Below are 15,650 nucleotides of genomic sequence, written 5' to 3' on the forward strand. Positions count from 1 at the left end.
CACTCCATCTTGTGACATAAATTTGTTACTACACTATACTGGGCTTAATAGAAAAAAGTGGTACGTTGTGTTCAGTTATACCAATGCTAGAAAATGCTCAGCTGTCAGGCTGCACGCTGTCAAAGTTTAACCTCAGAAAACATTTCAGTCTACAAACAGAACTAGTCTTGATTCTTCCAAAGTTCTGGGCAGTACCAAAGGAGCATGGCACCTATTCGATATCAGGATGAGCACATGCGCTCTGCTTTGCGTCTGCTCTATCCAGATGTATTGTCTAGCCACATCACTCTTAACTCACAGCTGTCATGCTGGAAAAGCTAATTTCTTACAGTGTGTGGCTGAGAGGTGTACGATGCATGCTAAACAACTCCGTGTGTTTTCTTTAAAGAAATGTAACCTGTTCCTTTGGGAGCGTATCTAAACACTAAGGTTAGATTGAACACATGACTTTCCTATCATATGCCCTCAGAATGCGTGCGGCCTGTTATTTTTATGTTGTGATTTCTGACAAGGTCTAAAGGGTAATTAAGCTGGCTTAATACACTTTCTTTTCAGAACTGGCTTTTTTTTTTTTTTTGAGGGGGGATTAATATAATCAAAGTAGATAAAATTTAGACAATTTTCTTTTTCAGTGATTTTTCTTATTCCATTTATAGTCTTAAATACATCAAAACTGATATTCAACTAGAAATATATGCATAGAAGCTGAAGCCAGTAATATTGTCTTAAAAATGTATGTATGAATAAAGAATTCACCAAGACAGACCTGGAAAGGGTCTGTTCTAAGGAACTTGCTGCAATCTGTATTCACTAGAGTTCAGGATAAAGGATGCTATTTATTTTTGTTACCTATTTTCCTGTCTAGTCTCAATAGTTTACCTCACTTGCCTGTTACTCGTTATCTTTCAAACTGTAAGCCCTTTACAACAGCACCTGTTATTTACCATGTCTGAGTAACCCCTGGGTTCCACATCTGGTCCAGCTTCTGACTGTTAGCACACGTTCCAAACTTTTTTGTACTAACCTTATTATTTAAAATATAGGTCAGCTACATTCTTGGAACAGATACTAAATAAACTCTTACAAGAGCAAATAACTTTGTATGGTTCTTCCTTCTAACTCTATCTAGATCTTTTTATCTAACTCTAGATAGAACCAGGGAATCTCTTTTGGGATAAGAACTTGACTTCAAATAAAAGTTTCTACTGCTGGGTTGCTGGAGAAGACGTATTTCTCCAAGGGACTCTGATGCCTCTCTTCTATGTCAAGATGTGATGAGGGTCAGCTCTCAGGTAAAGGACTTGTGTTTTCTGCTTAATAACTTAGCTGAAATTTGAGCTATACGAGGATGGAATGGAATGAAAAAAATCACCTAAACCGATGTGTTTGACTCTAATATGTATAATGTTAATTCACTGAAGCAGTGAAGAGATGTACATAGCTGGAAGTCACAAAAAGCCATCTACTGTTAAAAATCTCTAATTCTCAGAGAGCAATTAATGCGAACAAGTAACAAAAGAAAATTACTTATTTCAACACGGTTACTGTTGTTTGAAGTTCATTTTATTGTTGTGTTGTATAGGTGAGATTTGATTACAGATTCAGGGGTAATGCCACTGAACTCCATCTTGACAGAGCAACAAAATAACTCCAAAACAGGCTAGAGCAATAAATATCAAACCATTCAATCTAAAATGTATAAATATAAAAGTCATTTCTGAAAATGTAGGAAAAACAGGAATCCTTTTTTCTGTTTTGGCCATTGTAATAGTAACATCGCTATCGTCCGTCCGTATCACCTCAGATCCAGCACAATTATCTTTATGTCTTTCCCAACCACATGGGTACACGGCTGCAGAAGAAGTCAACCCATTACTCACAGAAATCAATTTCAGTAGAATAGCGTGGGGGCTATTGTTTCCTTGTAATTTTCTGAGCCTGCTTAATACTATGCCTATCTACCCAACTTTAATTGTGCCTGTCACTGTGCCTGTTCACAGGCAAACCTGACCGTCACAGGTACAGACTGCTGAATAAAGCAGGGACTACAACAGCCAATCAGAAATCAATTTCTAAAGAGGATATGGTTTAGTGCTTAGCCTGTGAAACAAATTCTAGTTCTATGCCGCCCTTTATGTATCCCAGCAGGGGCCACCTGTAATGGAGAAGGCAGGCGCTGTGCTCTGCATTAGAAGAGGCACGTGGGGGACAGCAGCAAGGACAGTGTGACTCTTCCTACAGTGGCTTCAAAAATGTCTGCCCACATGATGGTGGGTTGTTTTTTTTTTTTGGTTTTTTTTTCAGCATTTAGGACTAGATCATGTCTTTAGACACAGTCATGGCTAACTAAGGGCTTGTATTGGGTCTGCGGAGAAGAGTTTTTACCAGAAACCAGGTGTAGATTAGGATTGTTTTAGCCAGGTTTCATGAAGCTTCCTGTATTATCACCTCTGATATTTTTCCTCCAGGAAATGAAGCTGTGATCTTACTGTTTTTGTTGGAAGATCGATGTGTTTTGAGGATTGTACTTGAAAGGATATTTGTGTTTTATATGGGATACCAGCAGTGTGTCTAATGATTATATATGAGCTCAAGTGGCCAGTAACTTCATTGATGAACTAAGTCTGTAAAGGACTGCTGTAAAGAGCCCATCTGGAACAAAAGTCTTACATTTTTTCAGAGTTGGACTACCTTCTCATTATCCCTACAGTCAATGATAAAAGAACAGAACAGAACAAAACAAAGAACCCCAACCTCTCCTTTTTAGGAGCAATATTGACATTCTGAGAGTCCTACAACAAAAATGTAATTTCCAAAGTGTTGCAGCATTACTTGTCCACGTTCGATCATTCTATTTTGAGCTATATGAGATGCTCTGCATTTGAAGTTAGCCCCATTTAAAAAAAAAAAATCTTAATTATTCAAAGGTAAAGATTGTTGTCTTCCAGTTAACAGTGATATTTCTGATAATTCTAACTGACTATACTGTTCAGCTATACGTATAGCATACTATGCCATTAAAAGACATGATAGTTACTGAGCAAAGCTTATGAGAAACCAGTGGAAAATTATGGGCAATGCAGAAAATGGGGCTTAATCTACTGATAGCTGTACTTTTTAGTAGCTGGGATGTTCTGTTGGGAGACTATGGTTGGGGAGATGAACTGAATTCTTTGTTTAAAAACTGAAGAGCTCAGGATTAACTCTGATTTGAAACTGTGGCTTTTTGCCTCTTCTGAAAGCAGGTAAAAGCAGTGACTGATCACAACTGCTTCTGGTAAGCCACCATTTGAATGGCAGTGTGTAACACTCAACTCATGGCTGCTACTGACTGCTTAAGCAGACTCCTGATGTCCTGATGTGAAGCACGAGTAATGAATTATTAAAATGGGAGGAAAATTATAAAGAAATCTAATATCTGAAGCATGTATCATCTCTGCTTGCAGCAGAACTATGGGCAAGAATTTGAATAATCAAAACCATGTTGGACTATATACTTACATTAAATAACCTAGGGTCCTTTGTATGTGGATGAAATCCCTTCTTTTTACAAGCAGAAACTTCTAGCATGCCAGCATTAGTAAGTCTGAAGATGCCAGTGCTGGAAAGCAAAAGTTGAAACTCCTGTTACATACTGCTCCCATCATATGCGCCCAAGGTTTCACATACAAATTGCTTATCTTAACAGGACAGCAGAATGGTACTCAATGACCTCTGATACACAGGAGCCAAGGCTGAGCTGGATTCTTAAAGGTATCTGAAATCAAGGGGAGCTGTATTCCTGTAAAGGAGGAGATGATGAGGGGAAGGGGAGAAAAAAAAATAAAAAATCCCAGTACTGGTGCTACTCCCATTAGGCAGATTAACCTACTAAGGGCTGAGGCTAGTTCACACAGGAACAGACACAAACCAGAAACTTAGGTGTTCTGGATTGCATTTCACCCTCTGAACTCTAGAGGGACAACTTAAAAGAGAACAGCCTTTAAGGTAAATATGCACATGACTAGTGGGAGTACACATCCTCCCCGCTCTTTTAGGTAATCAAGTAAAACAAAGTGCTAGAAAATGCACTGCTGCATATGTATGATCTAACACTTTGAGTATTGAATAAAACATTAGAAACCCCACCCTTCCGTAAAGAACATTGATACCTAATAACTACAGGACATGTAATTATGTAGACCTACAGCACCTGATTATTGAATGTTACAGATAGGACTAACAGGTTAGAGTTGGTTACAGGGTATCATCATAAACTATGAAAGAAGTTTGGAAGACCAGTGATTTGAAAAGGTATGCAGACGTGCTCTGGGTTACAAAGCCTAGTGCTTGCCCACTTGCCACTCAATCTGTATTTACAGCTCTGCTACCTGAATGGCCCAGATAGGAAATTAGGCAACCAGAATGGCATTCATAGAAGTCATCTACAGAGGCAGAAGGCCAGAAAGATGCACAGTCGAAGCAATGGTTAGCCCTGGGGCCTTGAAACGCCAAGCACACCAAAGCAGAATCACAAAATTGTGGAGGTTGGAAGGAACCTCTGAAGATCGCCTAGTCCAATCCCGCTGCTCCAGCAGAATCACCTTGAGCAGGTTCCCCAGGACCATGTCTAGACAGGCTTTGCATATCTGCAAGGATGTAGACTTCACACCCTCTCTGGACAACCTGTTCCATTATAAACCTTCACATTAATACTTACAGTTCCAGGTTTTTCCAGGTACTTACTGTTTGTATTTTACGAAGTACAAAAATAAGACCTTATTATCAAAAAAATTATCTTTATCCCTCTACTCCCCAACCTGCAATTTTCATATCATCCTAGAGAAATATGTCTAACCCCTCCACTTCCTTCAACAGACAGAATGAAGATGGGTCTGTGGTAGGGCACTGGCAGTGAGGTCTCCAGAAGAACAGCTCCTGTCATTACTACTCAGTTAAGCAGAGTATAAAAATAAATAAAATTTAAAACCTGGGGCTGGGAAGGGAGGAGGAGAGAGAAGCCAGAAACAACACTGTGCATTAAGACTGACTGGAATGCAAGTCTAAACAGCTTAAAGAAAACAAATTCACAATACAATATTCCTGTCCTTCATCCCAGTTGGCATGTGCTGTTTGCATTTGATCAAATTTTACGATAAGGAGCAAGGGAAAAATAGCTAAATATTACTTAGAAAAATAAGAACTCACTCATTATGCTTTGGTGAACAAACAATTGCAATGGCCTCTGGCAACATTAGCTGATAAGAACAATGAGTATGAAGATCAACACTGGATAAGAATGCAGTTTGTGTTGGATGTGTCTACAAAAAGAAAGGGAAAACTCAACATCATGAAATATTTCTTACAAATCAAGGTCGACATACATTCAAGAAGGAACAATAATTTGTAACAAGTGAAAGCATCAGTACTTCTCCAGGCTGGTTTCTTAAATTCCTATTAAGCCAGATTCTACATTGTTAGGGTGGCTTTTCAGTACGAGCTTTATGGAGGAACATCCACAACCAGATGTACAAGCAATTTGCTGATCACGGTGGGGGAAAAAGTGGAATGAAGAAGTGAAAGACAAAGGGAAATGACTTGATCGTCCAAAATCCCCAAGAGTGAAATTAATGTAAAGTTTAAACAACAAAATACCCTCCCGCTCAAACTTTGAATACGGTAGAAAAATAAATGGCATTAGAAACTAATAAAATACCCCTAAGCAACATAAACAAGAGTTGCACTGGCAAAAGCAGGCCCATTGTGTCCACAGGATGCCTCAATTGCATTAAGAAATACTCATCTGTGGAGAACATTAGTACTCATTTACATCACTATAATTAGAATTAAGTGAGCAAATTAATTTGGATTATTCCAGTTATTTCTTTAGTTTGTTATTTCCAGGGTTTTTTTCCACATAGTATGCAGAGCCGATACAGCAAAGCCAGCATCTCTGAGTCATACATACGTGGATCCAACCCAAAGTGAGGAGATCATACTGATCCTGAATACCAAATAATTCTTCCACGTTCTCCATGTCACAGTAGTCTGGTCCTGCAGATTGCTTTGGCACTATTACATGGGTAATAGTAAACTCGTTATGTGTCTGTAAAACAAACATTGACTTAGAGTGGAACAAATGAACTAACGAATAAATGCTGAATCAGAATCTGAAAGATGTCAGCCTATCAGCTAAAACAAAGCAGTATAGCTCCACTGACTCTGGTGCAGCTATACCGACTCACTGTACCCAAATATATGCCTTAGTGGTTTATCATGAAAACATACAGGGTAGTGTTAGTAACAACATGAGATTGTTGCATTGAAACATTCTCAGAGACTTGTGTGAAAGGATTGTCCTTTAAAATAATTAAAAACATGAAGAAAAAAAAAAAGATTTGAGCACACTATAATTATTTTCTGTGAAACTTGGAACATCGCTGTTCTTACTATTCTTTCTCTTTATACAATTCAAATACACTTGGACATAATTTTTAAAATTCTTGGAATGCCAGCATTAGCCATGACATCTTTCCCTGCTCTGACAGGATGTTAAGTGTTATCTAGGTCAAAGGAAAAAAACAGCCTGGAAATCGGATGTTTTATAGCTTGATGGGGGGATTTTCTTCTTCTTTTTTGTTGTGCCATTATGAATTTGATGACTCCAGTAGATTCTAACAGTCTTTATATTTCATTGTCCTGTAACTAAACCTCACTTACCTTAGATGAATGCCAGAGAAAGTGCTCGAAAAAGCCTGTATTGTACAGCGTGCAGCAAAACGTGCTACAGTTTGTAATGACAGCAGTGTACTTTGGTCAGATGTTTCCCCGGTAAGGCAACCCCACGCTGCTGAAGTGACCACTCAGCTTATAATATGAAGTTAATTACATTAAAGACTAATTGTTTAGCTCTGCTTTTGCTCTGAAATTGATGTATTACAGAAAAATACAGCGCTATCAATTATGTCTTCCCCATGCAAATGTGAGGGTTAAACTGTACCAGTTTTCCACAGAGAATTCCACATGTCTCTATTCCTCTTACTGTATTTGCCTCTGCAAGCAGCAGAAATTTGTGACAGAGATCCCTGGGCAAAATGACGCCTCTCAGTGCTTCGGCCAATTGAGCTAACAAAAACAAAACAAAACACAACCAACAAACAAATAAAAGGAGAGAGTGATAAAAAGGCATTTGCAACTTACACAGTTAAGTTCCCTAAAATAAGGGAATATACACAGTTACAGGAAATTATTGAAAGTGAAAGAACTATACTTACCACATCACAGATTTCTAATAAGCAAAAAAGTCTACAGCACAAGTATTTCACCCTAAATCGAGGTCACCAACACATATGATATGCTCACTAGGCCTGTCCCTGAAGTGACAGTGAACAGATACCATCTCCCAGGCCAGGGTGAACCACTGCAGGTTCTGCTTCTGTTCCCCTGAAGCCCACGGCAAGAATCGGACTTCATTCCACGGGAACACTAAGGTCCAATCTCTGGATCCATCTTTTGGTACTCAACTGGAAAATGTAAAACTGTGCGACTAATCTCCTCTCCTAAAATAAAGAATCTAGATGGACCTGCTGTGTGTATATCAACCTATTCGTGCTTATTTCCCGGTGAAGAAATACAGATGCGTACACAATATGTGGACTGTTTTAAGCAGCAAAGAGGAAGGTAAAATAAAAAAAGGGGGGGGGGGGGGGGGGGAGGAATCTTTTCACTTACTCTGAACAGCACTTAAAGTAGCTGCTGGCTTTAAGACCCGGTTTACCGGAGGTGAATGTCCAGTGCAGCCAGATGTGCCGCTCCTCTCTTTTTTCTCAAGCAGTGCAGTAGATAAGGAACTGTTCTCCGGTACAGAAATACAAGATAGCATGCTTCCATCTATCTGTTCAGACATAACCATGCTCTCTTTGATTTTCTGATCTCGAGCTAGTTCTTGCTTCTTAAGTTGATCCTCAAAGAATTGGAACTGTTCTGATTCAAGCTGCTGTTGCCGCATATGTGCGATTCGTTTCTTCTCTGCCTCTATTAGCTTCTGATGCTCTAGTTTCTTCAGAAATTCAGTTTTACATTTGTTCTGAAACATATGCAAAATAGCGACATTCTCAGGACACTAAAAAGAGTTACAAAAAACAAAGGGAAAGCAGCAATCTAACTGTTTAATGAAGCCATCAAATCCTGGCATTAAAAATTAAGTCTTTTGGAACCTGTTTGCTGAACTGGCAAAACCAACTATAACCCCCAAAGTAGTGTGACATGGAAAGAAATACAGTAAGGAATTCCTAACACGAAGCTTCCAGTCTGCATACTGGTGGTGCGTTGTGTTTTACTTCAGTAGTAACAGCACCGTTCTCATTTGCCCATGATAAACAAGTCATTAGAAAAAGACTTTTCAGAACAGCGATGGTAAAGAGACCAGACACAAGCGTAAGCCCATGCGATAAGAGGTCCCTGAGCACGTGGGTTTTCTGGGTGGATTTCAAGATCCATTTTGTTATGTGGTTTTGTTGCCTGTCGCCACTGTTTGCATAAGTTGGTTGACTTTCTCCTGCTACTTTCTTTTCTCAGCTTTCCCTGGATTGCCTAAGCCGGCTTTGGCACACAGCCTGCCCAGCCGCGGGCTCATTAGGTGCCTTCTCCGCTCTGGTCTGTGCCCCTGTCCCCAGGCCACCGCTGGTCCAGGAACGGCAAGGGAAGCTTCAGGTTTCAGCAGCCCTTCCCGCTCCCTGGTAAAGGAGAGCAGCGAGTGCTGCCAGGAGCAAATGAAAAAAACCAGCACAAAGTCATTTCTTAAAGGTTACCAACAGAACAGAGCAGGAAAGAAAGCCTCAAATCAATCGGTGACAGGAATGTGGGTGTGAGTGTGGGTGTGTTGGGTTTTGGTGTTTGTTTAGGGTTCTTTTTTTTTTTTTTTTCTGTAATTCTCTAGGTCAATTTTAAGGGAAGGAAAGGAAAAGATGGTTTTTTTTTGCAGACAGTCTTTCCAAGACAAGTTTTTAAAACCATTTTCAATGACCGCAATACACAAGATGGAGGTATTTACACATACTTAAAGACTCAAACAGGATCAGTTCAGACATGAGCACATTCAGAGCTGAGGGACCCTGTCCACATACTCATGTAAGCGTATCACCAGTATCCTTCATATAAAACAGAATTGGAGTGTACCAAAGACCTATTTGGATATTTGTAGACAGTTATTAACTAAATACCACAGCACATTTATTTCCAAGCACCCGCTTGCATTACTTATTTTCAAATGACCAACAGATTAGATTCTGAGAAGTGTCATTCTAAGCAGCCCATGAAATGATTAAGTTCTTGCAGAACTGACATTTTACTGCTTATTTTTTAAGAAGCCTTATATGACACAGAAATATTAATACCAACAATGATTCAATAATCATGTAAAACTTACTTTGTTTCGCATGTATTCTTGATATTCTAAGTTATATTTTTTTAAAAGATCTCTCTTCAATTCATCTGTCCGTGGAAACGCAACCTCCTTCAATTTCTTTGGGGTGGGATGGGGAGAAAGATAAGTTTACTTTTCACTGTTTAAAAGAACTACCTAGAAAACAAACTCAGCTGTAATACAGATTAAAAAGAACATACAAAATAGAAAAAAATACTGCTCTTCTCCCAGGAAAGGAATAAATGCACACTAAATCATCAGATTATGAAATTACTATAACATACTGATTTCAATAAAGCTATATTAATTTATGTCAGTGAAAGGTGCCACGTGAAGGAAAGATTAGTCTTTTTTCTAGCAACCCGTTATCTCTGTTTTGTTTAACAGGCATGTGATGACTGATGTATTTGTTGTAGGTGTAATTTATAAAAAAGCTAACTCCACCTTTCAATGTTTCAGGTAGGATCATCATATTCTTCTCTGGGACTCCCTGGATACAAATATGACTGAATATGCCCATTTCCAGGCGGGAAAAAAACATTTATTTGCAGAGACAATAGACACCTGTAGCTTCCTGTGACAGCCCTGGCAGATAAAACAATTTTGTTTCGTAAAACAAAAATAATGCCCGATGTTTTCTACTGATGCAGAGACTACTACAAAATCTTTTAGAGGTTGTAGGGAGGGCAAGAGACTATGTGCTTAATCCTACCGAGTACCATAGCAGGGAGCACGTCAGATGCCCTTTCTCAGCAGGGATATTTTCCCAGATTGTGGGCCACAGTCAAAAATATGGCATGAAGCATTTTAGCTTTGAATATGACATTATTCAGCTTTAACAGTAGAGAAAGCATGCAAATATGGCAGCGTGAAGCAAGACACACTTATGCTTATTCTCATTGTGCAATTCCAGATGTTTTAAGCTCGGTATAAGGCTGAATTTGAAATTTCTCTCTTAGGGCAAGAAAAAACAGCAAAAAGCAAAACTATTTTTACACAGGTGGAGGAAAAAATGTGGTAAAAACTAAGTAAACACATTTTTGATAATAAAGAAAGCAAAAATATTGATTATCTAGCACAGTAAGAAAATACTGCACAGACACCAGTAATGCTACATATCTCTCTCTCCCTCCATTTGCAACAGTCAGTTTGAACCATTGGTCACTCACATAATTGGGACCAGCATCAAACTCTAAGTACTGTTAAATTAATGTATTTTTAATATGTAGTTTCAGAAATAGATGCAGCTGGGTTTACAACAATCTACAAACTTATTCAGAGACCATTCTTATTCACCTTTTAGAATTTCCAGTAATGATCAAGTGATTAAACCAAAATAAAACATGAACAATTAGTGGAGAAAGGTATCAGAAATTCAGCTGTGGTGGCTCATGTGGGCTATGTGTGCGCTGAGGGAAAAGGAGTGCTGGGGAAGAGTAGAGAGATTCTGGGGGAAACCTTTCTCAAGGGCCAGAAGCCATAACCTTACCTTAATAATATCTTGTTTTTCTGGTACTGCACATTGGTGATAGTCTCGGTGGCTGGGCAGCTTTTCTACAAACAACCTAGAAAATTAAACATGCATGGGTTCGCCTCAGCAGCCAGAGGAATATCCACAATAGCTTTTATGTTGGCAGAAAAATCAATTTCACATAACTGTTAAACACTGAATTCCAGATGACTTACAGCAGGTTTCTACGTGTTTGTTTAAACTGACACTTAAATTCTTGTATAGACTTGTGTGGGACACATAGGGTAATGACAGGAGATTATTTTCTATATCTGAATATGGTTTTTCTTTTCATTAGTTGGGATTAAAAAAGGACTAATTAGCAGCCAGTACCTAGAAGTAAACCTCAAAAGCACCCTCCACCCGAGCCAGTGTTAATAAATCCTATTTCTACTGTCTTTATCTGCCCTTAGCTGAAATGCTAAATCTTAAATGGGAAGTCCAGAATGCAGCACTGACTATTATTAAAGCAGTTATTTTGACCAGATCAACTTGCACAGCTAACTGCAGTGTTATTCACTTATCCAGACATCTAAATTATGGCAACACTCAGCTGCAAAGAGTTTGGAATACACAGCTGTTACCATTCTTTCCACAATTTGTACAATGTTCACCTCCAGACCTTCTTTTTGTAGAGATACATACGTTTAAAATTAAGTGGGGTAAGAAAGATTTGGTGTCGTTTTCAGAGCACGGGGAAAATAAGAGGGGAGGACGGAGGTCTCCTAATATAAAAAGTTTAAAATATGCATATAAGAAAAACCCAACCCTTTCAGAAGGAAGAAAACAACCCAATCAATCCTACAGCAAAACCAGCTAGTTGAAAAGTTTAAATCTGCCACTGATATATTTTTCAGCTGGCTATTTTGAGAGTTGTAATGAAAGCTGTCCAGATTTTGGGGTGTTTTTTTTGGGTGGGGAGAATAATCATACAATGAACATACTTTGTGGATTTTGCATTTACTTGTGTAAGAAGCAATAAATTATACTTAATCCTTTTGGGGAAAAAAGAGTAAAAAGAGGCAAAAAGCCAGTGTTTTGTGTTTTTTAAGTGCTGTGCAATACTACCATCTTTAAGATCGGCAGAAGCTAATATGATGGAACTGTCAAAGGCTCAGAAATCTTATCTAAACATTGCTTTTTAAGCCATGCACTATATTTAACCAACATGCTGACAGGTACAGAATAAACTTAAACCTCTGTATATTATGTCATGTTCATGCCTGGCAGTTGATAGATGGGTAAGATTACTATGCTAACAGTTGAGATGAAATTATACCAAAGCCTGTGATGAGAGTAAAGATCTCCAGAGAACAAAGCCATTCTGCAACAACACACTAAACATTTTTCTCCTAATCTAAAGGGGTGCCCTGTTTTCACTGCAGCTCTTCATTTCTGTTTACTCAGAATTAGAAGTTGTAACGACTCCAAATGGTTTCTTACGTTATGAACTTATTATAAAAAACAAAAGCGTTCTCCAGATTTCCCTCCTCCATATACACTGATGCCATTCGCTCCATCTCTACTCCCGATCTAAAGTAGCGACGCGGAGTGATATCTTCATTGATTGTGATATTGCTGCCAAGTTTGCTTAAGGCACGTACTCTCTCTTCTGGGGTCACAGAGATGTCTGTATGGTCAGGAATAGCTACTAGCTTTTTCTGAAAAAGAACAGAGATGAGCAAAGAGAACCAGATGTTACGTTTCACTTTCAGTAAGTGATCTCATTCAAGAAACTCAAGGGAAATCTTCAGCTTTGTTCTCAAAATAGGCATTGGTTTCCCCACCAGTAGCCACGGTTGAAACATTCCAACTTGTTTCTCAATTGCAAATAAATTGTGAATGTAATTACAAATAAAAAATAATGTTATTTCCCTCCCCAAATCTTCAAACTACAAAAAAATCCCAGGGAAAAAAAATTAAGATAAAATTAAATAAACCCCTGCAAAAATGACCAAAGGCAACACAAAGACTGTCCTCTTTAGAATCTCCCACACATGAAGTTCTACAAGATTCCGCCTTCAGGTACTGGAGTAATTTGATGGAGGGCCTGAGTACAGCAGAGTCCTGGTACGTGGTGTCCAGGGCATGAGTGCTGGGTGTAGCTCAGCTAACAAAGAGCAGTAAGTTCCCCTGGTCAGTCAACGGTTCACTTCAAATGTTCATTTCCAGCTTCAAATGAGGCAGTTGAAGCCTAAGAAGTTAGAACTAACCGTATTGAGGAAGAAGCATAGCTGCTTATTATAACCATTACCTTCCTGATAAGAGAGTAAATAATTGGCTACTGCAAGTTGCTTCCTCTTACTTCGACGAAAATTTTTACTCTTTCTATTCCATATGTTCACTTTGATGTCTTAAAAACCTGATCGCTGAAACAAGCGAAAGCCCCATAAACTGCACGTACAGAAAGAAAATCAATTCCAACAACCGCATCAGGCAGAAGGTGGGAAGGAGCGGCAGCGTGCGGGAGGAGACCCTCGTAGCTGAGAGCCAACGCTGCTAACCGCCTCTCCGGACTTGTTTCCTATTTGAAAGAGAGGGCACCCAGCCAGCAAAGCAGTTCTTTGTAATACATACCAACGAGCTGACAGTGAATGGTTGTTCCATGTTGTTCTCTGCCTGCAAACCAAGGAGGTCGCTCTTTGCCCCCGCAATGTCCATCTGGCTGCAAAGGGCAGTGTCAATCCAGCACTCAATACTTGCAGCTGCCTCGGGGTTTATTAGCCCAAGGGAAACTTGAACATAGACGCGCTGATGGTAGTGGTGTGCTGGAAAAGATATGACAAGTCATTCGGCTTAGAAATACATTCAAATGTCACATAAGTTTGCATGCCTGCACCCACTCATTACTTCGGTATCACAGTGCTTACATGTTTAATAATAATCTATATTTTACCAGGCATCTAGTATTTAAAATCGGGGCTTACAGCACAGTTGTGGAATAGCTGACCTGTTCTAGTGTTATTACACTAAAACACAATATAAAAAATTGCTTTTGCAATTTTTACAGCAACTTAAAAAACCCCCAAATTTCAAGCAGAAAGTGAAAAACTCAAATGTCAAAGACTAATCACAGAATCTGTGTTTCCTTGAGCATTTGTTTTGACAACCATATTTATAAACAGTGTGAATCTGGCATCTTTTTTTCCCTGCTAAACCTATAATTAAAAATAAAACTTTGTACACAAACTCATATCAGTAATATAAAGCGGAGAAAATATTTCAAGCCCCACACGTTCCACCTGCACAGTTTGCTGACTTCAACAACACTCAAAACACAATGAACTCTGATGAATCAACTGTCAGTAATTGCCTCTCGCACAGCTCTGAACAAGTAAAGACAAATATTTAGACATGTTTCAGTCATCAGCAAAAAAAAAAAAAAAAAAAAAACCTAACAAACCCCTGAAAGGGAAATGAATTCTGCAAATTACACTGGAAATATGAAAATGAAGCTCCTAATGTGGTTTTTCACTTCCGTACACTCATCAAAACTGATTTGATCCTGAATGTCGAAGGCACTTTATATATTGCAATAAATATGCTTTACGCTTTTGAAAGAGCGTAAAGAGCGGGTTCAGCAAAGATGTGTTCTCAGCACACCTCTCTCTAGAGGCCAGAGGAGTCTGGGTTAAAGAAAAACAACCCTAATGTGTTTTTAGCTGGCTGCATTTCTCAAGTATTGATTTCTGTATTTGGGCCTTCCTCATTTTTTTCCCAAAAACCCACAGTATCTATTCGATCAGTCTTTAATTTTAACAATTAGTGCAAATGTGCAGATGACTTCAAACTCATATAAGTAATACACTTCTTTGAAAATAATGAGACTCATCCTGTTTTACTTGTAAAAGCCCTTACTGGTGTACTCATTCCATATTAATTCAATCTTACTCTGCTTTTCTGTACGGCCTCACAATCTCAATGAATATGTTCTTGCTTGACTTTACACCCATGTTTTCCATTTTCAAGATTTTTATTCTCATCATCTCATCAGGTCTTTGAATTCAAATTGAAGACCTGCTTTTTTCAAGTTAAGGTACTCAAAATGCTTGCAGTGCGTGTCACAATTTGTGACAAGAAAAAATGGAGCATGGCTTATACACCCAAGACATCAGCATTAGTTGTAGCTGCAGCACTAATGGAAATAATTCTCTAAACAATTTAATTTTACAGAGATGGAGCTCTGGTGTAAATGACCAGCTTGGCAGGAGACCCTATTCATCGCCTATTCACAGACTGCAGAAAGGTCCTGTGGGACCACAATAATTAAATATATTTGCTTTAGCCTGCCCCAAGACACATACTGCCTTACGGCTAGTTCCACCTGAAGCCCTTCTTCAGCCGGACCACCGTCGATGTGGCAGGCTGTGAAAGGAGAGGGCCAGAAGTTTGGCCAGTGCAGAGCCCATGGTAGCCTTCTGCCCCTGCAGCTGACATTCTAAGCAGAAATAAAATCTCCAATAAGGGACTCTCCATTCATGTGCTCTGTGTGGCTCAGCATGAACAATTAACAAAAATAAATCAGAGTTAAAAAGCATGCACGTAAAAACCCTTTGTTCATTCACTTATCCAGCCCTTGAGGATTTTTTTTTTCCCCTAGAAGCAACTGAGACATCTATGGTAGCTGGATGGAAGGGGAGTTTTGCTCTACAGTACGCATCCAAGTATGACAAACTGCGAAATATTCTAGTCATTCAATTTATTAAAAAAATAATATTGTTCAAAAATAAAGGGTGC

General features: G+C 38.9%; 1 protein-coding gene across 1 annotated transcript; it reads right to left on the minus strand.

Annotated features, from left to right (window-relative positions):
• Positions 1-1,549: 1,549 nt before the first annotated feature.
• Positions 1,550-13,574, minus strand: STAMBPL1 (STAM binding protein-like 1). The gene is made up of 10 exons (XM_009888705.1): positions 13,491-13,574; positions 12,357-12,574; positions 10,893-10,968; positions 9,407-9,502; positions 7,711-8,065; positions 6,980-7,104; positions 5,948-6,085; positions 5,188-5,300; positions 3,502-3,601; positions 1,550-1,852 (listed from the first exon to the last, which is right to left on the minus strand). The coding sequence occupies exons 1-10, from the start codon at positions 13,572-13,574 to the stop codon at positions 1,796-1,798; spliced, it is 1,362 nt and encodes a 453-aa protein (XP_009887007.1). The 3' UTR covers positions 1,550-1,795.
• Positions 13,575-15,650: the final 2,076 nt, after the last annotated feature.

This window comes from Charadrius vociferus, unplaced genomic scaffold (genome assembly GCF_000708025.1).
Source record: "Charadrius vociferus isolate BGI_N301 unplaced genomic scaffold, ASM70802v2 scaffold436, whole genome shotgun sequence".
NCBI lineage: Eukaryota > Metazoa > Chordata > Aves > Charadriiformes > Charadriidae > Charadrius > Charadrius vociferus.